Source organism: Myotis davidii, unplaced genomic scaffold (assembly GCF_000327345.1).
Source record: "Myotis davidii unplaced genomic scaffold, ASM32734v1 scaffold376, whole genome shotgun sequence".
Taxonomy (NCBI): domain Eukaryota; kingdom Metazoa; phylum Chordata; class Mammalia; order Chiroptera; family Vespertilionidae; genus Myotis; species Myotis davidii.
In genome coordinates this window covers 546,502-571,460 of record NW_006288121.1, presented here as the reverse complement: position 1 = coordinate 571,460, position 24,959 = coordinate 546,502, and the positions used below count along the sequence as shown (strand labels likewise).

The 24,959-nt window shown below is 39.4% G+C and overlaps 1 protein-coding gene across 6 annotated transcripts in view; it reads right to left on the bottom strand.

Moving 5' to 3' along the window:
- CACNB2 (calcium voltage-gated channel auxiliary subunit beta 2) overlaps window positions 1–24,959 on the bottom strand; it is a 270,818-nt gene that overhangs the window by 115,357 nt on the left and 130,502 nt on the right. For 4 of the 6 annotated variants that reach the window (XM_006759920.2, XM_015561462.1, XM_015561460.1 and 1 more), the window contains exon 2: window positions 20,158–20,277. In XM_006759920.2, coding sequence (XP_006759983.1) covers window positions 20,158–20,277 — 120 coding nt within the window. Of the gene's footprint in view, window positions 1–20,157; window positions 20,278–21,098; window positions 21,597–24,959 lie in introns of those variants that run through there. The other 2 variants (XM_006759919.2, XM_006759921.2) reach the window with 1 other exon arrangement.

Sequence of the window (24,959 nt, the reverse complement as noted above, 5' to 3'; positions counted from 1 at the left end):
CATATTTCTCCTCTTTTTTGGGGGTTTGGATGTGCCCAGATGAGGCCCAGCTGTGAAGCAATGCAAGCTGCTGGGGGGCCTTGGGCCTTCTTTTGGATGCTCTGAGTCTCTCTGACCCAGCTGCAGTTTGTTAGATAATTTTCAGATTGCAAAGGGCCAGGCCATTCATATGCAAAAGACCCTGCTTGGATGGGGCGGACTCAGGGGATGCCAGACAGTCCAGTTTCTCCCAGTATGTCCCCAGAGATTAGCCCGGAACTGGAGTTCAGAGCAGTCGGGAACTTGTATCTCCCTCCCGACTGAAAAGACAACTGCGTCCTCAGTTGCCAGCCCTTTCCACGTACGCCATGTCCTCAGTTGCCAGCCCTTTCCACGTGCACCATGTCCTCAGTTGCCAGCCCTTTCCCCATGCGCCTCTGTACCTCTGCACTTTACTTCCACACCTCCTCTGAGTCTCAGTGTGCTTTTTTCTTCTATTTGTAGAATTTCCACTCAGCCAGCCTTCCTGTGGTTCTGGGTGATGTCTGTTTTGTCTTTTAGTTGTATTTTGGAAATGGTTGTGTGAGGTAGCAATTTCCGGTGTTTACCTATGCTGCCATCTTGGTTTCAGAAATTTAAAGAAAAATTCATATAATCATGTTAAGAGATAAAAATGGGCACTTGATAAAATTCATTATTAATTCATGATTTTTTTTAAAAAAGCCAGCACATTAGAAATAGAAGAAAACTTATTTAACATGATTAAGTGTATCTACAGAAAACCTACATAAATTATTATACTAAATAGTAAATATATATGGGTGTATATATGCACATACATACACAAACACACACATATATAAATATATTTTAAAAATTCACAAAGCCCAGATGCCTTCTATTACCATATATAATTAACATGGCAATGGATGTTCTAGGAAGTGCAATAGAATGAGAAAAAATTGAAAAGTTAAAAGAATTGTAGAGGAAGAAATATAATTTTCATTATTTACATGATATAATTGCTCTACATATGTCTAATGGAAAATCCAAGTACCTACAGAACATTTTTAGCATTTAATAAAGTGTTTAAAAAGACTAATGAATATAAGGATTTTGTACAAAATCAACTGCATTTCTATACATCAGCCAAAATAAACTACAACTTGAGAAAGTATGAGAGAAGAGGGAGAGAGAAAGTGAGACAGAGGAAGTATAACAGCAAATGAAAAAATATACTTAGGAACAAATCCAAAAAGTATAAGCATGACCTTTATGAAAAATTATAAGACATTCAAGAATTGAATTAATAAAGAGATGTTTCATATCTATAATAATAAAAGCATAATATGCTAATTAGACCAGACGTCCTTCTGGACATCCTTTCAGATGAACTTCTGGATGAAGCTGGGGCTGCGAGGGAAGCCCGGGTCCTGGGTGCCTACTGGTGGCCAGAGGGAAGCTCGGGTCCCAGGTGCCAGAGGGAAGCTGGTGCCAGTAGCCAAGGGAAGGAAGGCCTCCTCTTGCACGAATTTCATGCATCGGGCCTCTAGTTGATGGATAAGATGACTCAATAGTATAATAAGGACATTTTCCCCTAAATTGATATAAGGATATAAATATACCCCCAAACTAAATCTCAGCTGGGTATGTTTGTGGGTGTTCTTTTTTTATTTATTTATTTCTGTTTGACTTCATACCTGTTACATAAAACTTATAAGAAAGAGAAAGGTCTAAGGATAGCCAATTCTGACCTGAAGAAAAAAGTGGGATGACATATACAATATTTATTTAAAACTATAGCAATTAAGTAGTATGGCACTGACACAGGAAAAGGAGCCCAGCAACAAATGTACTCATATGTCCAAGTTAGATTTGTGATTGATCAGGCATTTCAGGCAGGGCTGAATAGAGAATAAGTATTCAATAAATAGTTCTAGAACAAATAGGTACATTAAATGAAATGAGAGCCCTATGTCACTCCATACACACAAGTTAATTCCAGAGAGATTAAGGCCTTACCTAAATATGAAAGACAGCATTTAAAAATTATTAGAAATAAAGATACTAGATGAGTTCTTTATGAGATCAGGGTATGAATTTCTTAAGCAAGATCCCAAAAGCACAATCAATGATAGAAAAGATGGCTAAAACTCACTTGATTAAATTAAGAATGCTATAAAACTATGAAAAGAGCAGTTACAAATCAAAACCTTTCAGCATCACAAATAATGAATAAGATTATCAGATATAGAATATATAAAGTACTCCTAAAAATCAAAAGAAAAGATAACTTGATTGAAAATTAGAAGCCATCCACAACCTTTTTATAGGAGAAGAAAACAAAGGTCAATAAATATATGAAGAGTTCAATTTCACATGTAATCATGGAAATAGAAATAACACAATGAGATTTTAAATTTTGCACCAGATAAATTTTGCATAACATTATTGTTATGAAGATTTAAATCAGGGGTCCTCAAACTACGGCCCGTGGGCCACATGCAAATACAAATATTGTATTTGTTCCCGTATTGTTTTTTTTTACTTCAAAATAAGATATGTGCAGTGTGCATAGGAATTTGTTCATAGTTTTTTTTTAAACTATAGTTCGGCCCTCCAACGGTCTGAGTGAACTGGCCCCCTGTTTAAAAAGTTTGAGGACCCCTGATTTAAATGTTATGGATAATGTGAAAGAAAAGGAACACTCCTACCATAATAGTATGAGTATAAATTAAGATACTCACTTTAAAAACCAACTGCCATTATCCAGTAAAAGTAAAAACACACATACCTTAGACCCAAGAATTTCACTGCTAGTTCTACATAGGCTGAGAAAATCTTGCACATGTGTATCCAGAGACAAGTACAAAAGTTTCCACAGCAGGACTGTTTGCAATAACTCAAATATCCATTGACAGGAAAACAGATTAATTGTGGCAAGTCCTACACTGCAGTACCAGATATTGGTAAAAGTGAATGAATGGCTGTGATAAAAAGGAATGTAGTTGAATTTTACAAATGTAATGTTGAGCAAAAAAAGCAGGCCACAAAAGAACACCTTAAGAGAATTCTACGACAAAATAGTTCAAAAACAAAAATGAAGCAGTATGTTGTAAGGAATATAAACATATGTGGAAAGATAAAATACAATGAAAAGGAAGGAAGTGAGAAACATTAAATCCAGGGTAAAAATGATCTCTGAAGGGAAGGAATGGCATTGGGAAGGGCAACATGCGAGCCTTCAAAGTTACCCGCAATGCCTCTAGCTCACATCAGGTCTGTAGGTGCATGGATTTTCACCTTACACGTGTTATAAATACTCTTTTATGTGCATTATTTAATTTATTGAAAAGTATAATTGAGAAGCTGGCATCCTATTTTAATAACCTTTTATTATGTGATCATATATAGTTATAGTCAATACCTGCAGAAAACTGTTCTATTATAGATCAGCCTTCAATGATAGCATATTCAGCAGTACATAAGAGGCACTCTTACCAAGGATCACAAAGTCATGCAATTCCAGTTCTCTCTTGAGCTGTATTCCCATGTTACAAAAAAACACATCAAATGATGTAGTAGTTTGTACATAGGAATACACTAGCGATTCTACTATCTCTCCTCTTCACTAATTATTCCAAAGGGGGCAATAAACAAACTTCAAAAGGACCAAGAATTCTGCACATCTGTTAGTGGAATACCCACAATGTGAACTTTATACAGAGATCTCAATTTACCTGGAAGATGCCCTGACTTATAATTTCATCTTTTAAAACAGAACAGCACCTCAGAAGCTGGCTGGGATGGACCCTTGCCCAGGACAGGGAACAGAAAGCCTGGGCAGCTGCCCATCAGGAATCTGGCCTTGGGAAGGGCACCACTTGCTCCTACGTCTTCCTTTACCCCAGACCTGTGGAGCAGCATGGGCTGAGAGCCCTACTCTACCAAACTGAAAGCTTCCTGAAAAGACCTCTTCCTGACATCTCCACCAAAAACGATTCAATAATTATTTTCACTAATAAATGCACTCAAGTAGTAACCGAAAGTCATAATACATATCACTCAGCATACTACATGGAGGGAGATAGAAGTGAACTATACACCCCGATTACCCCACTCTGCGGCAACATGGTAGTGGTAGAGCCAAGGAATAACCTCATAAAATAGTTATTTACAAGATATAGATGGCAAAATATCAGTATATCCAAAGGCTCAGGGCTCCAGTCATGGACTCCTGATCACTTAGCAGATCCGTGATTAAGTCAGTACACAAATATGTATCACACCTTTACAGAGGAGTTACATTTTAAGTGTCCACAGGACAAGTCTTTGTCCAAGTTGCTCCCAGTTTAGATGTTTGGGGAGAGAAACATGTATGGTATGATAAGGGTGGAAAGAAGGGTGAACAAGTTGTGTGGGGGCAGGAGGTGGCGAGTGAAGAAAGAGGGAGGGTTGGTGGGACAGAGTGATGGACCATGCCAGATAGGAACTCAGCTGCTGAATGGCAAGAAACATCTGAACCTTTGGGCAGGAAAAGTCCTGCTTCTGGGTACATTTAATATTTCACTTGTTTTTCCAGGGAGCTAGAAAGATGGCAGGAGTTTCTGTCTTAGCCTGGGGAAAAGGACGAGTAGGCAACAGATAGCCTTAGGGTTCTACAACCTGTAGGCAGGATCCCTCTATACAGCTAGTTGGTTCCTGGTTATCCAAGTCAAACAGATAATCTAGGCAAGAATAAAACAGGAGTAAATATTCAGATTATACATCAGAGATTTTCAACGGGTGTGCCACAAGGATTTTTAAAACGCAGTACCTGACTATTCAGTTTGGGGCACTTAGATTGTCAAATAAAAAACTTTTCCCTTAGATAGTCAAATAAAAAACTGACAACAGCCAACACAATATCTGTCCAGTGTGAATGAATCAAAACTATACCATTTTGTTTGCCAGATCTGACCAACAAAATGGTATAGTTTTGATTCAGCCAACACAATATCTGTCCAGTGTGAATGAATCAAAACTATACCATTTTGTTTGTCAGATCGGCAAAAATATATTTTTTCGGTGTGCCTCAGAATTTTAGTAATTACTAGTAGTTTATGTGTATCATGAGATGAAAAAGGTTGAAAATCGCTGTTATACTTGATGAGTATTAACAAAAAGCAACTAAGAAGCTCATACACTAGTAAACCAACAGGCACAGAGCCAGACCAAACCTCAGAAAGATTAGCTCCCACTATCTACTAAACTTGAGAGGACTTTTCAGTGCTGTTTGCTTTCTCACAGGTCATTGAAAAATCTAAAAACAAAACAAAACACTGAAATTACTAAGCACTGACAACTGTCTAAACTAGAACACCCTTCACATATACATAGCACATGCAAGTACTCAGAGTATTGTATATTTGCCCAACCTCCGCTTCCACACTAGACTAAACACTATAGCTAAAATGACAACTTCAAGAAGAATTCATGTGGTAATCGCAAGTATCTGAGAGCAAAGGAAACCAGTGTTTGCAGAACTGTCCCATAGTTCTTCAGATATCAGCTATTCTAACTGAAGGAAGGATGAGATTCTGAAAGATTCTTGTACTTTGCAAACCCTGAGGGTACATGGCTTTGATTCATAGGTCCACGAAGACCCTGGAAATATCTGCCATACTGTATAAATGTAAACCATTTCCCTAAAGAAGGCTCACAGATTCCATCATGTACTCAAGTGCACTCAAGATCCAGAAAAGACGAAAAACCACTTGAAAAAAAACACAAACCCTTAAGAAGAAGGGTTCTGAATTGGTATGTCACAATGAACATTTTTCAGCAAAGGAAACAGCATATGTATTTCAGGGAAATATAAAATAATTATTTCAAGAGCTAACATTATTAGGTACCCTGTTGGCCTAATTCAAATGGATACTTTTTCTTGATCTAGAATTAACAAGATTGACTAACCTTTACTAATATCAAAACATTTCACATACATATGAATTTTTAGGGGGAAAATCCTCTCTTATAAAGATACTACATTTTACCAAATTCCTCCTTTTTTGTTTTACCAAGACAATTAACAAAAATATAGGACTAGAAAAAAAAGGTTTCATGTTTTATAAAACTAAACTATTTAGGAAAAATTTTAAGTATCATTTTGAGGCATAAATGTGACTATGATTTAAAATTAAAAATCCTTTTCAGTTCTTGTATTCTGGCACAAGAATCTTTGGATAGGATCAAATTCACATTAATGTTAAACTAAATTCTAGACTGAAGATGGCTGCTTGGGTAGAGAAACCTCCACTTAGGCTCAAATATTAGGCCTTAGTTTTATAGCAAAAGATAAGTGATACAGTTATTAATGTATTAACCCTAAATAAAATATTTACGGTTGGGACCTGTCAGTTGACTTTTAATCACTTGGGTAAGAAGACGCTGACTTAACTGCCACCTGTAAAATGCCCACTCAGAGTCAGGCTCTGTGGTAAGATTGACACAAAACATTGGACCATGCCTAAACCTTACTGCTCAGTCCATGGTAGCTACGGGACCTGGGCCTCAGTGTGATCAACTTCTCTCTCATTTTAAAGTAAGGAGTTGGAAAGATGGTACTGCACATGACCACATAGCTACTATTTAAATGTCCTCTTAGGCTGCACTCCTGGAGATCAGGGGCCAAGACTTAATCATTTATATTCCCTAGCAACACATACCACCAAGTAGGTCATCAAATGCCTCAATTTATCATGTGGAAATATTTATCTATTCAAAGGACTTCTATACTCCATTGTGTGTCTATTATATGACTTATCATATGCTTCAGACCGCTTAAACTCACAGACCTCAGCAAATAGTGTGTACTATATGCTGAAGATCAGCTGTAATTCTGTGTGAATGTTTGTGAAACTGGATTCCCTTGTAAGCAAACTTGTAACTTGACTTTCATCTCTCAGGAATGTAGGTTGCCTCAAATGTAAGGTTACAATTGGTCAAATAAATATTTCATGCAAGGATGACTATAGTTCCTCTAGGATGACAAAAGGAAGAGTTAAGTTGTTTGGAATCCAGGGAATAGATGTAGAAAGCTGAAAGACTGTCGATTTAACTGACTGCCCACATTTTTACCTAGCTCCTGCAAAACACTCTTCCGGAGCCAGTCTTGGGCAGGTAGAGTGTCCATGGTATTTTTTTAAAAAAATATATTTTATTGATTTTTTACAGAGAGGAAGGGAGAGAGATAGAGAGTTAGAAACATCGATGAGAGAGAAACATCAATCAGCTGCCTCCTGCACATTTCCCACTGGGGATGTGCCCGCAACCCAGGTACATGCCCTTGACCAGAATCGAACCTGAGACCTTTCAGTCCGCAGGCCGACGCTCTATCCACTGAGCCAAACTGGTTTCGGCAAGTGTTCATGTTATCTAGCCTCGAATCTCCAAGAAGAATTTTTTTTTTTAAAGCAATGGGAATTAATCCTGCAAGTATAAGTAGAAAGAACTACTAGAACTTTCCCTAGAAAGAACTAGGGAATCTCTAGAACAAAAATAACTTTGTCAGTTAATTGTGTAATTCATCTTTCTTCCTCAAACAGGATTTAGTTAAAATAAAACATTTTAACCCACATATATTTCTTTAAAACATCACGAAAGCAGTTTCCTAGTCTTTTTAAAATAGATTTTTACTGATTTCAGAGAGGGAAAGAAAGAAAATATGTTTTTATTGATTTCAGAGAGGAAGGGAGAGCAAGATAGAGATATAAACATCAGTGATGAGAGAGAATCATCGATTGGCTGCCTCCTGCATGCCTCCCACCAAGGATCAAGCCTACAATCTGGGTGGAATGGAACCATGACTTCCTGGTTCCTAGGTCAACGCTCAACCCTGAACCATACTGGCTGGGCAGTGTCCTAGTCTTTATAACACCTCTCATCTCTCCCTAGTCAATTATAACAACTCCATTTACTTTTTTTGGCTGCTATAATTTCTAGAGAGTCCCTTTCATCTTTTCCCTCCCTTAGGAACAGAGAACACATAAAATCTCTTTGCAGATAGTTTCATTGTGATTTCAATCTTCTCTCCCTTGCCCTACTTAAACTCTGTTTTTTCGGTGTTCTTCATTCAACCTATTTCCTAGATATTTCATTATTTTTCCATTTCTCTATAGAAAGAGCTTCTTCAAATATTTTCAGGAGCATTCCACTTGCATCTTCTTTTAAGCAAGAATACGGTACTCACATGCATCCTGAGAGCTCTTTCTTTAACAACTTATTAGGCTGAAGAAACTTAGTTCAAGATTTTTGTTTAGATGATGTTAAAATGTACTAATTCCAAATCAGTGGAGTGAATACCATAATCTGAACTTAAAATATGTGTGTGGGAGGAGGGGAGGGGAGTATTTTGCTTGTAAACTCTACTGATGCTATCTAAATTCAGCAGCAAAAAATAGCAGAGGTGATGTTTTTACTTTTTAAATTGTTTACCTTGCTTTTACCATTAAAAAACAAATAGATGTTTTATTCCTCTAATCCTTCCAGAGCCTGAAACAAAGAGGCAGTAGGGGTGCATTCTCAGTTTACCCCTTAGAGGGGCTCATGGATGAGGTGAAGGAACCTAAGGACAGAATCCTACCAGGCGGAAGCCTGAGTCCTTGTCCTCATTCTGCCATGAGGCCTTGGCAAGGCCCTTCACTATTCACCATCAATTTCCTCATTCACAAGATGGGACAACTCCACCTGCCCCGCCTTCCTCACTGGGTAGTTGGAAGAACCAGGCATAGTAAATCCATGGACGTTAAATACTGAAACACTGTACAAACATAAGCTATAATTACTACGTGCTGATGATACAGCTTAACAGGATCATTAACATAAATCCAAGATTAAAAAACAACAGCAGCATATTCACAATAGCCAAGAGGTGGCAGCAGCTTAAATGTCCACCAACTGATGAACGGATAAAGAAGATGTGGCATCTCTATGCAACGTCAGATTACCCAGCCTTTTAAAAAGAAGGAAATGCCGTCCTATGCTATAACATGGATGAATTTTGAGGACATTATGCTAAGTATAATAAACTAGTCACAAAAGAGCAAAAATGATTCCATTAAGGCGGGATGCCCAGAGTGGTCAAAATCATGAAAACAAAGTGGAATGGTGGCTGCCAGGGACTGGGGGAGTGGGAAATGGAGACTGGTTGTTCAACAGGGAAAGTGTTTTAGTTTTGCAAGATGAAAAAGTTCTGGAGATCCGTTCCTCCATAATGTGAACATAGTTAACACTACTGAACTGTACACTCAGAATCGTTGAAGGTAAAAAACACGCTTTCGTGTGGTGAGGGTAAGATAAATTGGAATTAACTGAAATTTAAATAAAATTAAACCAAAATAACAGCCTTTGTTGGCCACCTCAATTAGCAATCAATCTTGCTAACCTTAGAAAAGCATGTTGCTGATTAGTAAAGGCTTTTCCCGAAGCCACATTCTTATACCAGCGGGGGCATCTCTAATCCCACTGTCCTCCTCCCTCTCCCAGCCCTCCTCCACTCAGCAGTGCTGAGGCCCCGGCTCACCATTCCTACAGCGTCTGGCTCACACTGCCGCTAGTTAACACTGGCCACATTACTCTCAGTCAGTGACACACACTCCTGGCGTCTACATTAGACCATGAGCTTCTTGAGGGAAAAACCCACATCTACCACATCTTCAATTCCCCTTCCTTTAGATCCCAGCTCCATAGCACAATACCACTCATCAGATGTTTGCGAATTGAATAAATTCTTCTCTTCCACAATTTTCAACATCTGTCATTTGGCTATTGGTAGGGCAAAAACTCAGGAGCAGAGAGAGGTTGACTATTTTCAGCTGTGCATATAGGTTTGTGTTGTTCCCTGTTCATATCTGGTAGAGAAAAAGGAGTGGAAGAATCATGTATTTATAGCTGTGTTTATAATGATATAACAAAGTTGTTCAATGATAGTTCTCTTAGAAAAAAAAAAGCTTGAGCTACAATGTTTATAATAATCCTCCCCAACCCATTTATGGTTTTGAAATAGCCAGAAAGAAGTCTATATTATATTAACAGTCCTTATAAGGGTTCTTACACAAGAGCGCAGTTTTAAATGGGAGCAAGCCTCAGCCCTCTAGAGCTTCCATTAATAAAAACCATAAACCCACTGTAAGAGAGAGCTAACATAGAATATTGGGTTCTCTTTAAAACATGTAACTCTTACCCATCAGAAACTTAAGACTTATTTGTAGGTAGACTTGCCAAGATAAATATAACCATAAAGGGAGAACAATATGTCATTTTATTCCTAAAATACTCAGGTATTACTCAGAAGACAGCATATAAAATGAGCAAGAAAGATGTTAACTCATTCTTGATAACTGACACAGGAATCTGGACCAGTGAGATTAAGAAGTACAGAGCACACCTTAACTCTCAAGGGAAAAAATCTAGTTCAGGAGACAGGACACACACCTTAGTCACAGGATGGATGAGGATGCAATCTGACCGGACACAATGAGCTGCTGTGAAGATCAAATGAGTCAATGCCAGTCACGTCCCTCTCAGGCTGGCAGCCAGTGGACATCACAGATCTGCCATACAGCACTAATCATCAAGTTAGAGGCAAGTAACTCAAATACAATAGTGGCATATGGGATAGTATATGGCGACCATACACAACTAAAGAGGAAATGAAAAGAGTGGTTTCATAACTTCTAAGACAAATTCCCCATTAGATACTGAACTTGAAGGCACGAGCCTTGTATTCCAGTTGCCTCTGCCCATCCAAGTCCCCTGACTGGGCCCTGAGCCTGACACATGCCAACTAATGCAATTACCACTGGAACCGCGACTGAGCTTCACAGATAACGTATCAAAAGATGTAGCAACCAGTCTCTGCAGCAGAGATGGATCTGAATATCCAGGTTTCCCTGAGTTGAGTAGTTGCGATACCAAACACATGACTCATGGTATCTAAAATATTTCCTATCTGACCCTTTACAGAAAAATCTTGCCAATCCTGATCTAAGGCTTCAAACTTGGGAGGATAAAGTCAACATTGACAGAAACAGGAAAATGTAGAGAAGAAAGGGTTTGAAGGAAAAAATGGGAAGCTCAATTTTAAATGGGTGTCAGAAAGGATAGGGATGCCAAAACGGGGATGCTGTGAGATAGTAACAATAAGGAGAGAGGTCGGGGCAGAGGTACAGACAAGGGTAAAGCCAGGAGGAGGGTGAAGGTAAAGGGAAGATGGCAATGGCTTACAACCCGTCATGGAGGTGAAGCTCTATCTTCAAAGAAAAACTTCCATGGAGGGAAGTCCTAATGTATCAAATGAACGGAGACACCTGCTTTGGCTGCATCCCAGAGGAACACACAGAACACGTCCTGCTGGGCACCCCGTGCCTCCGCAGCGACTCCCGAGGAACCCGTCAGTTTGAAAACCAATGGCATGCTGGAAGCAACAGGAGCCGGAGGTCAGACTCTAAACATTGGGTTGGTTGGACTCCCACACTTCAGTGGAGGGAGCGAAAAGCAGGAGCAGAAGAGACTGAAAAGGAACTAGAAAAGCAGTAGAAACAGGTTTGTGTTGTAGCCAGCACCTGCAAGACAAAATTGACTTAGCAGAGAAGAAAAGCAAGGTGAGGCTTCCTGAGAAGTCAAAGGAATCTTATCTAATAAAAGAGTAATATGCATTCTTATCTAATAAAAGAGTAACTATCATTCCGCGACAAAGATGGTGGCGCCCATAGCGGCTGGGGCAGGACGCTGGCTGCATCAATCTGGCAACGTGAGCCCAGCAGGCAAGCGCGGCCTGCAGGCAGCACCCAGCAGGGCCTGCTTGCCCATCCCCATGGTGTGGAGCAGGCAGGCCCTGCAGAGAGCAGAGAACCACAGGGAGTGGGCCCAAGCCGTCAGTAGGACATCCCCTGAGGGCTCCCGGATTGGAGATGGTGTAGGTTGGGCTAAGGACCCCCCCCGCCCCCCCCCCCGCACGAATTTCATGCACCAGGCCTCTAGTGTTTAATAAAAAGGTCAATGAACTTACTTAGAAAGTCGCTGGAGGCCATCGGTAGAGAGACAGAGACAGAAATCAGTCTCAAGGAAGTGGGGGGGTGGAGAAATGGAATCGGGGGATAAAGCTTGTGGCAATGAAGTTTGACATTAACCGGAAGGGAAAGATGGGATGAGAGGGAAGACAGGGTTATTTGTTTTAAAAAGTAAAAAGACATTTCTTCTTCCAAAGAGGTTAAGAGATTGACCAAAGAACTTATATGCATATATGCATAACCCATGGCCACAGACAATAGTGCAGTGAAGGCCTGGAGGGTAGGGTGGGGGGCAGGAGCTGGATGGAGGGAGTCAATGGGGGAAAGTAGGAAGATAGCTGTAATACTTTTAACAATAAAGATAAATTTTAAAGAAAGAGGTAAGAGATGAAAAAATGGGTGTGGCAGATTGTTTACAGAAACTGGCTGTAATAATTCCCAGGATGGAATCATGTCTTAGTAGTTCCCTTCAACACTGACTATGAGCTTAACCACATGGCCTGCTTTGACCAATAGGACATTAGCACACATGACACAAGGAGAGACCTGAATATCACTCACTGTTCTCGCTCAATGTGCTTGTAACCCTGAGACCAGCATGAGGGTGAGCCAACCAGCCTGCGGGGGACGTGAGGCCACCCAGAGGAGAATGAGACACCCGAACTGGCCACTGCCAACCTGCAGACGCATGCAAGAGACCATCCCCGATCACCTGGCCACCAGCTCACCTGCAGCTGGCCACTGATACATGGAAGAGAACTGTGACCTAAGTATTATAGTGCATTTAAGCCAATAAACAGAGCAGCTTGTCCTGCAGCAGAAGCCAACTGAGTGAGGATTTTTCTGGTGTAAAAGATGATATAGGAATCAGTGCCGTAGGTATGGCCTGATCATATTTCAAAATGCAATACAGACACAAAGCTTTGCTTTTTCCTTTAATATCTTTCGAATTGTCTGTAATGAGCAGTACTCACATAATAAATGTTGTTATTGTAATTACTATACTTGTCAACTAACACTGGAAATAAGAGGCTATGACTACACCTACCCACTCATACTTATGAGTTGACATAGAAGCTAACCCAGGTCCAAGGGGCTTTTGCACACTTTTTATTTCTTACAGGTAGAAAATAATGTAATCTAAGCTAGTGTGTATTTGAACAGTAAATGAACTCTGGAAGCTAGAATATTTAGCCAGTTTTGTAATTCTATTTTGTATGCTATGAGCAGAAGAGAACTGACAAATTTTCAATACAAAAATTAAAAGACAGCTTTGAAATCAATGATGGAAAACTAATGTTGGCCAAAATACTTTCCTAAGGGTGCCTGCCATAATTGGTGTTTTCTATTACGAGATTTCTCTGCTGGATTTTATCTTTTACCAATTAAATGTCTTTGATGAGATCATTTACTTTAATATATGTTCTTTTGAGTCTCTCCAACAGTGTATCTTGTAGGTTGAAGAAAGTATGCAATACAGACATAACCATATACTTCTCGCCTTTTTCAACATAATTTTCTCAATAAGACCCATTTGTAAAAACATGTTTAACATTTTTTAAAATAAAAAAATTCATGTTTGAGTTGAAGGTGAACAAACACACTCATGTTTCTTCTGAAAAGGCTGCTTAGGGGAATTATTTCCAATTGGGTAGGATTCTCCCCATGTCATGAGAAACATTGTTTTTCTCTTCTATAGTATGTTTATTCATAAATATGGGAAATAAAACATGGTCAATTGAACACATGCTACCTCTTGAAAAAAAATTTTTCCAAAAAGTATAAACCCACAAATATAAAGAACAGAAAATGAGAGTAGATCAAAATGTCAAATAAAAAAAATGACAGACAATGATAATTAACAGAGTAGAAAGAGTGAGAATATAAAATACCAGGAGATCAGGGACCCCTCTCTGGGGACACTGACTAGACTGAAAGAAAAGATACCCCCAATCAATCTATAATAATAAAAGTGTAATATGCTAATTAGAGCAGACGTCCTTTCGGATGACCTTCCAGATGAAGCCGGGGCTGTGAAGAAAGCCCGGGTCCTGGGTCCCGGAGGGAAGGAAGGCCTACTCTTGCATGTATTTCGTGCATTGGGCCTCTAGTTACCCTAAAAAGACTGACAGCCAAGAAACTTTCTCATCTTGTTCAGAGCTGCTAGTCAGCTTTACAACGTCTTGCTCTTAATTATAAATGGACAGCCAGAAATCAAACCTCTGAAAAAGTTTCCAGTATGTAAAATAATATCAACTTCTTAAAGTTTAAAAAATAGGAACAGTCCAGAAATCTTTAAAAAAAAAACAACCTTAAGATGTATAAGAGAACATATTACACCCATGCAATAAGAACAGGAACCTATAAAAGCAGAAATGAGAAGCAAGTTCTTGGGAATTAGAAATTTTCAATAATAAAAATTCCAATAGAGCCCAGCCAGTGTGGTTCAGTGGTTGGGCATCAACTTATAAATCAGGAGGTCACGGTTCAATTCCTAGCCTGGGTACATGCCAGGGTTTTGGGCTTGATCCCCAGTGTGGGACCTGCAGGAGGCAGCTAATCAATGATTCTTTCTCATCATTGATGTTTCGATCTCTCCTTCCCCACCCTTCCTCTCTGAAATCAATTAAAAATTTTTCCAATAAATGGGTTAGAAGATAAGTGGAGAAAAATTCAGATAGAGCAAAAAGGCAGAGGTCTGAGTACAAAAAAATGAGTAGAGAAGAAGGCTCTAATCAAATGTCTGACAAAGGAGAGAACCAAAAAAGAGGAAAATACAGTGGGAAAAAAATATCCATAAAAAAAGAAGTCACTTTCCAGAACCAAAGTGACTGGCCCTTCACAATGAACATGCGTATGAGAAGCCAGACACAATAAATAAGACCCACACCAAGGCATAATTTCAAAATGCCAGAGGAAGAGCAGTTCTCAGTCTATTATAAACCAGTATATTTAAGTGTTTACAAACATTTTAAAACCCCATTCAAGGACCAAATGACGTTGGCAAACATATCAGCAGAGCTAGAGCTAGAAGACAGTAAAATAATGTCTTTAAAATTCTGAAGGAAAATGTTTCTCATACATAAATACTATACCCAGCCAAACTACTAATTAAATGTGAGGCTAGAATGAAGACATTTTCAAGTTGGCAAGATCTCAAAAAAGTAACCTTTTTCTGGAAGATTCCATATTTTCTTGCTGCCAATTATTTTCTTACTTTGGCCTTTACCTACATTACTTATTAGGCCGTGGAGGCGTTTCCCTCTTCCCTACCCCCCACATTCTATTTCATAAGCTAAACTCCATCTGACCATCCTGTAAGGTAGCGGTTCTCAACCTGTGGGTCAAGACCCCTTTGAGGGTCGAACGACCCTTTCACAGGGGTCACCTAAGACCATCGGAAAACACTTATAGCATATCAGATATCTACATTATGATTCATAACAGTAGCAAAATTACAGTTATGAAGTAGCAACGAAAATAATTTTATGGTTGGGGGTCACCACAAGATGAGGAACTGTATTAAAGGGTCGCGGCATTAGGAAGGTGGAGAACCACTGCTAAGGTCTAGTTTTAAGTCACCTCATTCAAGGATTTTCTGTTCCTGCCAGCAGGGTGCAGTCTTTTCCTCCCCTGCTCACAGACTCTACTTCAGGGAGGGACATCTGTTTTACCTCTAATCAGCATGCTTTAAAGCCAAACTCTTCTCCCTAAACCACTGGTAGCAGTTTTCTGCAGGCAAAAGCCCCCTGTTTCTTCTTCGTGACTCTGTCTTTTCAGTTCCTCTACTGAGCAACTGTGACTAATACAAGGTCTTTAATACGGTAGCCATTCACTGTTAAGAGAATAATGGACTTAATATTTAATGTTAATCCACTGTACAAAGAATATCGCACTGAACCTAGTACATCTCCGTGCCAATCCCATCCACATCTAGACTTCCCATCTCAGAGTCCCTGCGTTTAGGGCAGAAAGGATCATTTTGGGGAAGGAGAAAAGAAGAGATGACTCTTCTAGTTAAGAAAAGATGATCGATCATATGACCCAGCAACTTCACTCCTAGATACACGCATATAAGAAATGAAAACATATGCTCATGCAAAAACCCTAGACAAATGTCATAACAATAACGAAAAGGTGTAAACAAACTCAGATGTCCACCAACTGATAAATGAATAAATGAAATGTGACACACCCATGCAATGGAATATTGTTTGGCAATAGAAAGGAATGATGTACTGATACATGCTAGAGCATGGGTGAATACTGAAAACATTATGTAGGTGAAAGTAGCCAGTCACACCAGACCACCTTCTGTATGAATCCATTTATATGGGCTAGCCAGAATAGAGAAATCTGTGGAAGCAGAGTGGAATAGTGGTTGCCTAGGGCTAAGAAGGTTGGAAGAAATGGGGAGTAACTGCTAATTTGGAATATGATATTTCATTGGGTGGAGGGGTGGGTAATAAAAATGTTCTAAAATTGATTATAGTAATAGATGCATAACCCTGTGAATATAAAAAACCCTGAATTGTGTACTTTGAATAAGTGAATTATATCTCAAGCTGTGAGGTGTTTTGTTTTGTTTTTTAAAAAAGGATCAATGTGGGAATAAATTAAATTCACATATTACTTGTCTTTAAGGCATAATCAAAGAGCACCAGCTTAAATAAGGCAAGATATGCAAAGTGCCAAAACTGGATCAAACTGTGCATTTGGTGATCAGAAAACACCAAGTTAAAGAAAAGTCATGTTTGTTGATATTTATTTGCCCCCAAATGAATAAAGAATCTGTTCACTGTAAAGTTTACTAGTTTAAGAGAAGACATAACACTGTGTAGTGTAAAGTACTGGGTTTTACCGGAAGCACAGAGTGCCTGGTTATATAAACTTTTGTAGGTCACTTAATTCCAGAAGGCAGTGTCTCTAGTTTCACTACTTGCTAATCACCTTATTTCACAGGCGTATTCTTGAAGCAATTAATGGGTAATGCAGTTCACATTTATAGTGGGGCAGGATCTGCAAGTGCCACTGAGGTTTTTACACAGACCTATTGAGCATGATCTGCAGGGCGAATTAAAGGACCCACTTACAAAATCTCCCTGTTGGAGAGATGCTATGATTACAAAATAAATCTATAAACCTTTTGATTCTTTCACAATGGATGTGCAGTGTTTTAAACTACCTAAAATTAAATGATGAATTCACATGTTTTTCAACTTTAAAGCTGCCTTTTGAAATAGGTCTCAAAACAGGTATAACGATATAAAGGCATGGTGGAGGGGAACAGATAAAAACAATCTAATGGATGAGCCATCTGCAATCCCTCCGCATTTCGTCTTCAAGGGTACCGTAACTAATAAATCATATTTACCAAGCCATGATTTTAACATAAAGTAAAATCCTAGTCCTATCTTCTTTCAGATATAAAATTCACACTTAACCAGCTGGGTACATCAAAGTTTTAAGAAATTGACCTAATTTTTTTAATACATTTTATTGATTTTTTACAGAGAGGAAGGGAGAGGGATGGAGAATTAGAAACTTCGATCAGCTGACTCCTGCCACCTCGTACTGGGGATGTGCCCGCAATCAAGGTACATGCCCTTGACCAGAAGGACCTAACCCAGGACCCCTCAGTCTGCAGGTCGATGTTCTATCCACTGAGCCAAACCGGTTAGGCTGACCTAATTTTAAGAAAGGAAAATAGATGCAAATAAACTATGTTCACTGAACATACTAAGTAGCCCTTCAATTATTTTTGCTTTTGTTTTAAATTCTCTTTATTTTCTCCCATCTTCTACATTATTTGTAACTATAAACTTTTTTTTGTCTGTATGATGAGCAACATGAACCTGGTTTGATTTAGGACCGATATTTTGATCCATGCCGGTTTGAAAGATACTTAAAAATTCTATGAAGCTGTGCCACTTAACTCAGGACTTGTAGCAGTCATGGACAAAACTGTGCCAATCAGAGAACCGAAGACTTTGAAAACAAAACCTGTAAGACCTTGGATTGTATGATGATGTGGTATAAACTGGAGAAACTTTAATTGTAGTATGTGAAAATCACATGAATAAATTAGTGCAAATAAAACACTCTTTGTTTCTGAAATACAAACTTATTTCTTTTCTTGGCTTTTCTCTTTGCACTTCGGTACAAAATGTAGAATGTAGACTTCAGCTTCTGAATTGCAACATTTACTAGCTACACTGCAAACCTGTGGCAATTAGCTTCACTGGAGTACATTCATTATTTAATTTTCTTCACTGTTTAATTTTACCTACATGATTTTTATTCTAATAAAATTTAACAAGAGATCTACCCTGTTAACAAATGTTTAAGTGTACAGTACAGTACTGCTAACTAACTATAGGCACAGTGTGGTACAGCAGTTCTCTATAACTTATTCATCATGCCTAACTTTATGTATATTGAATAGCATCTCACCATTTCTTCCTCCTCCAGGCCCTGGCAACTCTACTCTCTGCTATGAGTTTGACCTCTTTGGATACCTCAGATGAGTGAAATCACACTGTGTTTGTCCTGTGACTGGCTTATTTCACTGAGCATAAATGTCCTCTAGCTTCATCCATGTTGTCACATCATAATTTTTAAATCGGTGGTTCTCAACCTTGGCTGCACATTAGAATCACCTGGGAATCTTTTTAAAATCCTGATCTTGGAGGATGAGGCCCAGAAGTCAGGATTTTAAAAAGATTCCCAGGTGATTCTAATGTGCAGCCAAGGTTGAGAACCACTGTTTTAAATGATTAACTTTGGTAGAGCAGATGACCTGATAGCAACTGGGCCACACCTGGCTTCATCAGCTCCCCGCTCCTCTGGGTGGTCTTGCGGTCAAGACTATATCACACCTGGTGATGACTTCCCTGCCCGCTGAGGTGAGAACATTGTTGTGATGTATGGAAACTGCTTCTCAAGAGTCATGGCCTCCTGGCAGTTCCTCTGTAAACTGTGATGGCAGCTGTGCTAGAGGTCATGAATATTACATAAGGGCTGTCCATGCTTTCGAACCAGAATCTCCAAGTCACGATTCCCATAGCAACACACCGAGATTTTACTCATCTCAGAGATGCAGCAGCCAGCATAAGTATTCTGTTACCCTCGATTTTTTAGCAAGAGCAACACAGTACTTCTTTTTCAAAGCAGTAATTCTTTTCAAAAGAAAACCAACAGCTGTGTTCGAGTATGTTCACTTAAAAGTTACGGAGTATCACACACAGCAAGGTACCTTAAAACTGAACAACAACCTAGGGATGGGGAACGTCCGACCCGAGGGCCATATAAGGCCCAAGAAATCACTTGGTCTGGCCCTGCCAAGGCATTAGGGGTGAGTTCATTAAATGTTTGACCAAATATAGCAGGCTAGTTTTTAAGCTGATAATTTTGTATGGCCCGCAAATGATGTTATAAATATTCAAATGGCCCTTGGCAGAAAAATGGTTCCCCACCCCTGATTTAGAAATGACTATATGGGAAAAAGAATTTAATTCATGACAATTAGTCAAATCTAATAGGGTCTCAGCTAAATTCTGTACTTATATATTTCATATCTGATTTCCAGTTCCCCTTCCACATACATACATATGCACTTTATTATTACAGGATAGAAAAAACATTTTCAAATAATAAAATTGTTGTTGCTTTATTTTTGAAAAATGCAATGTGAATCATTTTTTTATAAAAGTATAAGAAAATAGTATTATAAAGCACCTATGGAGTAAAATTTGGGGGAAAGACTATTCAAATAAATACCAAAATAAACATCAACTTGAATAAAGTTTGTTTTTCTGAACAGAGAAAGGGTCTGCTGGAAAAATAAGGTAAAGTCATTTTAATATTAGATACTGTTTTTTTTTCTTCTGGTATAATCAGGAATCCTTTTGTGTGTCTAAATGAACCATATACCATGGACACACGTTGCTTGAATTATAAAATAACGGAACGCAAGACCACTCACATATCACACTTCCCTTTTCTACTAGGGAAGGAAAATAATCTCACTTTTTGTACCTCTCTTAAACCAGACACACTTCCACAGGTGGTCCACCACGGGCCCAGCACAGCGGCGGAGAAAGGGCGTGGCAGGGAGAAATGATTGTACCTTTGCCTTTTCCAACTGGGCCTGGGCCTGCCGCTCAGCTTCTCTGCGCACCGCCTCCCGGTCTTCCTCCAAAGACACATCTGAATCGGACGGACGGCTGGTGTAGGAGTCTGCCGAACCCTGGAAAGGGAAATTTACATTTTAAAACAGATTCCATCGATGACGTCTGCGTTGGGAATGTTTCATGGACACTACAGTGAGCTTCCTAGATTTTGCCCCAAGTTCCTGAAAAGAGGAGAAAATAATCCACCTCGTGGCAAGCAAACCATCTAGAAAAATCATGCTCTGGTTTGCAGACCATTCACTAGGGTAGCTGTGCCTACCAAGTTACCATTCCTTCCCCAGCTTTACGTTCCCATTGATGTCCTTTCTGGAAGACGGAACAAGTCCCTTTACACCAGCTCCGTGGTGCAGTGCAGAGCTGAAGGGCGCAGATGGGTTTCAAGGATAGCTTCAAGAACAACCTGCACGTAAGGCAAGTAGTTACACCCAGAAAGAAGGCACTGCTAATAAAAACCACACCCGAAAGGTAAAGGAGTTATACACCTCAACTCTCCAAAACCTCACTACCGTGAGCTGACTCCACTTTAATCTTAAGCATCCTTTTGCACCTTTTTATTCACCTGATACCTCCTCTGAAAAAACTGTAAGACCACAGCAGTCGGCTCCACGCAATCTTCAAGCAACACATTTTTTCCCAATACCTTTAAATAGATATTAACAAAAACTGTCTGCAGAAAACACCTGCCCGGGATTTATCTCCTTTGGCAAATAAACCATGACACAGGAAAAGGAGCTCAGAAAATGCAGGACTTTCTGGCTCCCGCTCTTGCAATCAGGATCCTATTACTGAATAAAGGAGCCCGTGCCAGCACTCACTCCAGTCACAGCAAAAGCAAAGGCGAAATAGCGTCTCCCCACACGCAAGCCCCGGAGCTTACACAGATATCCGAGTTCTTCAGCCTTCCTCCCTTGGCTCTTTTCAGAAGCCTGATCCAGGTGGCCTTCATTAGCCAGACAGCGCCTTTCCCATCCGCAGCTGCAGCCCCGGGCACGGATCCTCGGCGCGCGCGGAGCCCTGCGGAGCAGCCTCCGCGCCTTCCCCGGCCATGCTCTGGCCAAGCCCCTCTTCTCAGTCCCTTCCTGCCTCCGGGGCGTGCACTCCCTACCCCGGGGGACTCCGGTCCGAGGGGATTCTTATCCTCCCATTCCAGAGGGGGAAACGAACACTGGAACGCTCTAGGTTGCTTTAAAAATAAAGAGCACCTCAAGTGCGGTCAAAGACAGGCACCAACTCGTTCTGAAACTTAATGTTATCTTCCCACCCTGCCAGCGTCTCTTCCTGCTCATAGATTGCTAAAGGAAATTGGTTGCAAGAGAATCTTAAAAAAACAACCAAAGCACCTAGTGCAAAACGTATGCAGTGACATTTGCAAGTGCAAAGTTCAAGCCTTATCTTCAGCGATCTGGAGGGGGAGGCGGAGGACGCACGCACCGCACTGGGCATGCTCCATAGGTAGCCTTTTCAGGCGGATGCTCACATCACGCACACGGTTAGTCTGTGTCAAATTGCCATTTGCATCCGAAGTGTAAACAGCTGGAAAGGGTTTTGGTTCTATAGTAACCGGCACAAGGTCTGTTGGTCATGTTTATGTTTCAGATAAAACATTCTCTCAGAAAGACAGCATGTCATCTTTTCATGTAAGGATCCATTTCCATTAACCTGCTTACAGAAAGTCTATCCTATGCCACAAGGCAATGCATAGACAATATTATGTACATTATTGGACAGCAAAAATCAAATAATGCTCAGCAACTGTCATAGCATACTGCTCTTGCTTGCTTGTGACTTCCCAAGCAAGACGCAAGAGAGAAATTTTCACATTTAATTAGGACAGGAGAGGAATCACAGCTCCAAGCCATGAGCTTCACTGGCTCAAAATGACTTTGAAATGCTTCTCCCGCTGAGAAACTACCGCTTGAAATAAAGTCACTGGAATCCATAACTGTGTGAATTGTTATCACAATAATTATGAAGAAGATTCAAAGCTCGGTTGGTTTATTAGCTTCAGTTAGGAGTCATGAAACAATTCAGTCCAAATTCGTCTTATGAATAAGACAATTGTGATTTGAGAAGGAAATGTATTTAAGTTTTTAATATCCTGTAGTAGTGGAATTACATTTTTAAAGTTTATTTATAAACTTTTTTCAGGTTTCTTAAAGAAAACAAAATTCTATCATTGCCTTCTAAGCTGCATTTTTGTTTGAGTGTGGTAAGGGAGTTACTTTGTAAAGTTTTATGTAAATGAAAGAAAACCATTCTTAAGAATTTCTCCCTTTTCCTCCCTTCCTTTCTTCTTTCATCCTTTCAACTCTGGGCCAAGACCAGTTTTCATGACATCAATGTTAGGAAATATAGCAGAATAGGAGTTTTAGAACAAAAGTAATAGATTGAATGCACCTTAATTGCGGTATAATTACATAAATTGATAGTAAAAAAGATTACTTATATTGTTAGCAAGTGAATGTAAAATGCATGGAGGATACAAAGTTCATTCCAATTTTTTTAAGTAAAATTCTCAAGGGACATATGAGTCTTTCTACACAGACACACATGCTTAGGGGCTCCCCCATCTCCCCAGAACATTTCCTACAGCAGGGGTAGCACGGTAGAAAATTACCAAGCAGCACAATTATGCCCCATAAAGGGCCTCAGTCCCCACTGTCACTGCGCTGGCTGGCATTTTAGACCCAATCACTCTGCCAAAAGCTCAGGTCACACCTCCTCGAGGACACACAATTCTGTCATAAAGAAACCCATAATGACAGGAAGAGGATTAACACACACATGTATGTGATCTCTCCCTTTTAAACAAAATAAGATTTTAAAAGTCCTTTGCTAATAATCAGAGGTAGCTTTTAATTGCACAGTCATTTTGAGACCTGTTTCCAAGCTTACATTGTTTAAAACAAAACCCTCTACTACATCGACGTTGGCAATTATCTTTTGAATATTTGCGACACTATATTAACCTTTAACGATTTTACAATATGAAATATGACCATGAACTGTAGCTTATTAGTGGAGCGTATAGGAGCCACATTATTTTCACACCTTGTACCTGTAATAGTATATACTTTAAAAATACTTTTTCATTATAGAAGTTACATATCCCATAGTAAAAAGAGGAAGACACAAATGAGGTCACCTTATATATCCTCTCACCAAAGAGCCACTATTAAATAGTAGCATGGTGGCCTCCAGAGTTCCTGCAATTTTGAAAGTCACCCTCCCAACATGTGCATTACAATTAATCTCCTTCCTTCTGGGAGTGTGGCTACGTGCAGTTAAAAGTGATATATCTAATTAAGCTTTGCCTTTGGTACCATATGGACTTTCTGGGTCATTCTGCCTCAAGTTGTCTTTAGTCAAGAACAGCTGGCAGTCATCTCCATTAACTCCAGAACAGGTTTATTACAAGATGTACTCTTGATCTCTCGCGTTCCTACTGGCCTTTTGTGGTATTTGTCCTCACAGGTACATCACACGCTCAGCTACCCACGTTTCCTTTTCTGCACCTTAATGTTCTTATTCCTCATTGTACGGTCCCAAAATACAACTAGCACCTAATGTCTACCAATAATTCATTCAGAATCTTCTATTTTTATCCTCAGAACTCTCACTCCAAATACGTGTTCTTTGCTTTTAGGAAATTTTATTTTAATGGGATTAAATTATACTTTTAGCTACTCTTCAACTTCTGTTTCTTTCCTCTAAACACTTTTATGTCAAGTATTGGCACAAATATTATCACCTTTTCCCGTAAGCACTTTTGTTTTGGTATTTATAACTTGCTTTTTTGATGTTGTACTCTTCTGTTTAACAGTCATATATTTCCAGCATCAGTTATCTGCAGTGTTCTCTTGTTTTATCTTTTAAAGCCAAAAGGATAAGAGTCATACACCTATTCAGGAGGGATATTTTTGATCCCAAATTGTTCATCTATTTCTGTGCAAAATTTTCATATAAAGTCTACAGCAAAGCTCTTGGGCAAAATCAATTTCTAATAGTATCCTAAGGTCACCAAATTCTAGACAAAGCTATATCCAACCAAACGATGTCAGGCTTCAAACGACCTTCTCATGTAGAGGGTTATGTTAAATCAACGGCAAATCTGACTTGTTTCTTCCTGACCTGCCATGGGATAGTCAGACTTCCACTGCCATTGTGGTCCGGCCCACATTTTTAAAGGAAAGCATTATGGGATAGACTTCTGAGAACAAGGCCTGAGCGGAAAAGGTCTGTCTGGTATTGTCTGCTTGTGTTGGCTGGGGGCGATAATTCCTTCATTTCTCCTACTGTCATCTCTTCCCACAGTTTAAAATAATTAACTTTATTTTTTTTCTGTGAAGAGATCTGGGTCTCTCTAAGAAAATGAATTGTTCCTCATGCTTTGTTGGTTTCTTCAGAAACAAAACCATGCACTTTTAGGTTGTATGAGTTCCCTGTAAATGTTGGAGATTAAACCCTTATCAGAGATAACATTGGCAAATATGTTCTCCCATGCGATGGTCTTTCTTGTTTTGTTGATGGTTTCTTTTGCTGTGCAGAAGCTTTTTATTTTGATGTAGTCCCATTTGTTTATTTTCTCTTTAGTTGCCATTGTCCTAGGAGCTGTATAAACACTCCAATAAAAAAAAAATAGGCAAAGGACCTAAATAGACACTTTTCAAAAGAGGGCATACAGAAGGCCAAGAGACATATGAAAACATATGTCTCAAAGTCACAAATCATCTGAGAG